The sequence below is a fragment of the Monocercomonoides exilis genome, assembly GCF_001643675.1.
Source record: "Monocercomonoides exilis strain PA203 chromosome Unknown scaffold4-2303458, whole genome shotgun sequence".
NCBI classification, from domain to species: domain Eukaryota; phylum Preaxostyla; order Oxymonadida; family Polymastigidae; genus Monocercomonoides; species Monocercomonoides exilis.
In genome coordinates, this window is record NW_027150549.1 from 143,637 (window position 1) to 146,722 (window position 3,086).

At 33.0% G+C, this 3,086-nt stretch overlaps 1 protein-coding gene across 1 annotated transcript; it reads right to left on the reverse strand.

Annotated features, from left to right (window-relative positions):
* Positions 1 to 1,852: 1,852 nt before the first annotated feature.
* On the reverse strand, positions 1,853 to 2,478 carry MONOS_1766 (uncharacterized protein; the record flags this gene model as incomplete). The annotated part of the gene is made up of 2 exons (XM_067870600.1): positions 1,853 to 2,357; positions 2,417 to 2,478. The coding sequence occupies 2 exons, from the start codon at positions 2,476 to 2,478 to the stop codon at positions 1,853 to 1,855; spliced, it is 567 nt and encodes a 188-aa protein (XP_067734539.1).
* Between the last annotated feature and the right edge of the window lie 608 nt (positions 2,479 to 3,086).

The window sequence follows — 3,086 nt, forward strand, 5'->3', positions numbered from 1 at the left end:
GAACAAATCAAAAACAAAAACAAAAACAAAAACAAAAAAAAAAACAAAACAAAAAATAAAAATAAAAAATAAAAAACAAGAGCGTATTTTTTTGCAAATAAATATAATTATTCGTTTAAAAGCAACAAATGAGCATAAATTTCATCACAAAAAATATGTATTTCGTTTTTTGAAATTGAGTGAAATGAATTTGCATATATAATTACTATTTAAAAATTTGATCATTATCTATTTTAATTATTGCCTAACAGCTTAAAGGCAAGCTAATGAAATTCTACATTCACATTTTTGTATTGTTGAACTTTATATTCATATCGTTTACAAACATCTCAGCTCATCAGAATTATGTTTATGAAGGTCAACAACCATATGAAACAAATTTGATTTTCACAAAAACCACAGAAAATTTTCAGTTTTCCCAGAACATATTAAATGAAAAACACATAATTAATAAAAATTGCAATGAATACGATGAGAAAATTGAAGATACAAAAGTTTTTGCGACAAATATAATAGCAACTCAAAATCTAAAAACTGTAGAATTTATAACAATCAATTCAACGATGCAAATGAAAAAATTACATCTGCTTATAAATTCTTACCAACAATTACTCAATTCTGATGCACTTTCAACAATTTTCTTTGATGGTTGTTCTGTGAGATATCTTTTTGAGCTACAACAATCACCAATTTCAACTTCAGGAACAATAATCATACAAAATTTAACTTTTAATTTATGGAACACTAAACAGAGCATATCTCAATCTCTTGTTGCTTTTCATGGTGCTGGAGAATTTGTTTTTTGCCAATCTTTACTCAATGAAATAAATTGCCAAAGTGGAACTTCATTTTTTGCAAGTGGCGAACTTTTCAGTTTCAATCTGAATTCTTTGGGACTTTCTAATTTTACTACAAATAATCATAATGATGCTTTTTTGATTGGAACATCAATAAAATTCAGAAAATGGAATAGCCAAACGACAAAAATTGAGAATTGCCACATAACTTCAGTAGATAATCCATTGAATGGGGCTATAGCCCAACTCGATGAATTAAAAGATTCTATCGTTTCTAATACAACATTTTCCAAATGCACGACTTCAACGTTTTCAAATTCTAAAAACACGAATTCAGAGGCAAAAGAGTGCACATTGAGTGATATTGAATTTTTGCAATGCCATTGCTCGGAAAATTCAACGGGTTTTGCTGTGACTAGTCGTCAGAAAGTCTTTGTCATTCGATGCAATATTGTCGGTCCCTTCTACAAGAATTATCAAGACTGTTCAGCAAATTCCACTTTGCATTCTTCTTCTTCTTCCTCCTGTTCTTCAAACTATTTATATTCAAACTTATATTCTTTTTTACTCTTTCAACTTCCTCAACGAGATTCCAAAATTGTGAATTGTACATTTTGGCCTTCGCAATTGGAATGCTGCAATAAGAACCAAAAACACTTTTTCCTTCTAACAATTCAATCTTCTGACGAAACATTTAACGTAAGAGATTGCACGTTTGACTTGAAGGAAATCAGTCAGCACCAGAGTAAAAGAAAATATAAGATCATTTCACTTATCGGAAATTATGATACAACTGGCACTTTTTGTTTTTTTAATTGCAGTTTTAAGTTGAACTCTTCATTTTCTTTGAACGAAGTATCCAACAATTTGTTATCTTCTGCTGCAATCAGCAGTGCATCTTCTTTTCATTTTCTCAAACGCTTCATCAATCTCGACAATTTTTGGATTTCTTCGCATATTATTTCTTCTTCAGTTAATTGTTCTGAGAACGCATTAGTTTTTCTCTCAGAGCTTATCTTGACACGTGAAGAGAATATTTCAGACATATTTAATTATCAGTTTTTATCTTCACATTCTTCTTCACTTAACTCAGCATCCACACAATCTGTAATCACTTCTTCATCTTCTTCGCAGCATCGTCCCCACGACATTGAAAATGCAAATGATGCCATATTTGTCAGTGATAGCGGGGCAGATGCAAATGGCTGCGGCACAACTGAAAATCCATGCAAAACACTTGAAGGCGCTTTACAGAGCTGTGGCTCTCCAAGTAATGCCATCTCAATTGAGATACAAGGCACCTTTTCGATAACAACATTTGTAGTACTTGCAGTAAATGCCTCAAATATCGTTGCACCGCTTAAGGGAACAGAAGTGGCTGCTACAAAACCAGCAAGCGGGAGCAAAGATGCGCTTATTGAAGTTGTTATTGAAACATCAATGACAAATATTACTTTTGTTATCCCTGGAACAATATCTCCTCTAAAGTCATTTTTTGTGTGCAGTAACAGCACATTAACTCTGTCAAACTGTTCAATAAAGTCAAAGTCATCGGCTTCTCTGTATAATCAAAATTCCGCAACAATCTCTAATTTTTTTGAACCTTTTCTGAGACTTACTGGCGGAAGTGCAGTGCTTCAGTCAATGGAACTCGAAAATATTTCGTATAGTGCTTCTTCATTTATTGAAATATCCCATTCTTCTTCTTCTGCAAAACTAACACAAGTGACTTTTACGCAAATTGTAACTGCAGCTGATGATTGTGGAGTTATTTCTGTTCGCAATGGAGGATCTCTTGTTGTTGGGGTAAATTCTTTATTCAATGGAAATAGTAACAGCTTTGAACGACCTTATTTTTTAATCGAGGATGCTTCTTATGTGAATATAAGTGATTCACACTTTTCAAAATTTACAACGACATTAACACCAATCATCAAATTTGTGCAAGCAAGAACTTTTTCAATAAATAGTTCAGCATTTTCGGAAATTAGTTCCAATTCTGTGAATGGGTCTGTACTTTCTTGGATTGATGGGATCACTTCTAGCGAGTGCAGAATCAATAATTGTAGCTTTTTGCAGTGTTCAACAACTGGGGATCATACATTTGGTGGAGTGATATACGCAGCACTTTCCCCACAACTGCGACTCAATGTGGAAAGATCGATATTTACAACTTGCAGCTCAAGAACGATGGCTGGCTGCATTTTCATTAAAGCAAAAAGTACGTCTTGCAGTTTTTTCATTTCTGGAAACACATATACAGAATGCACATCCACAATTGCAGGACGA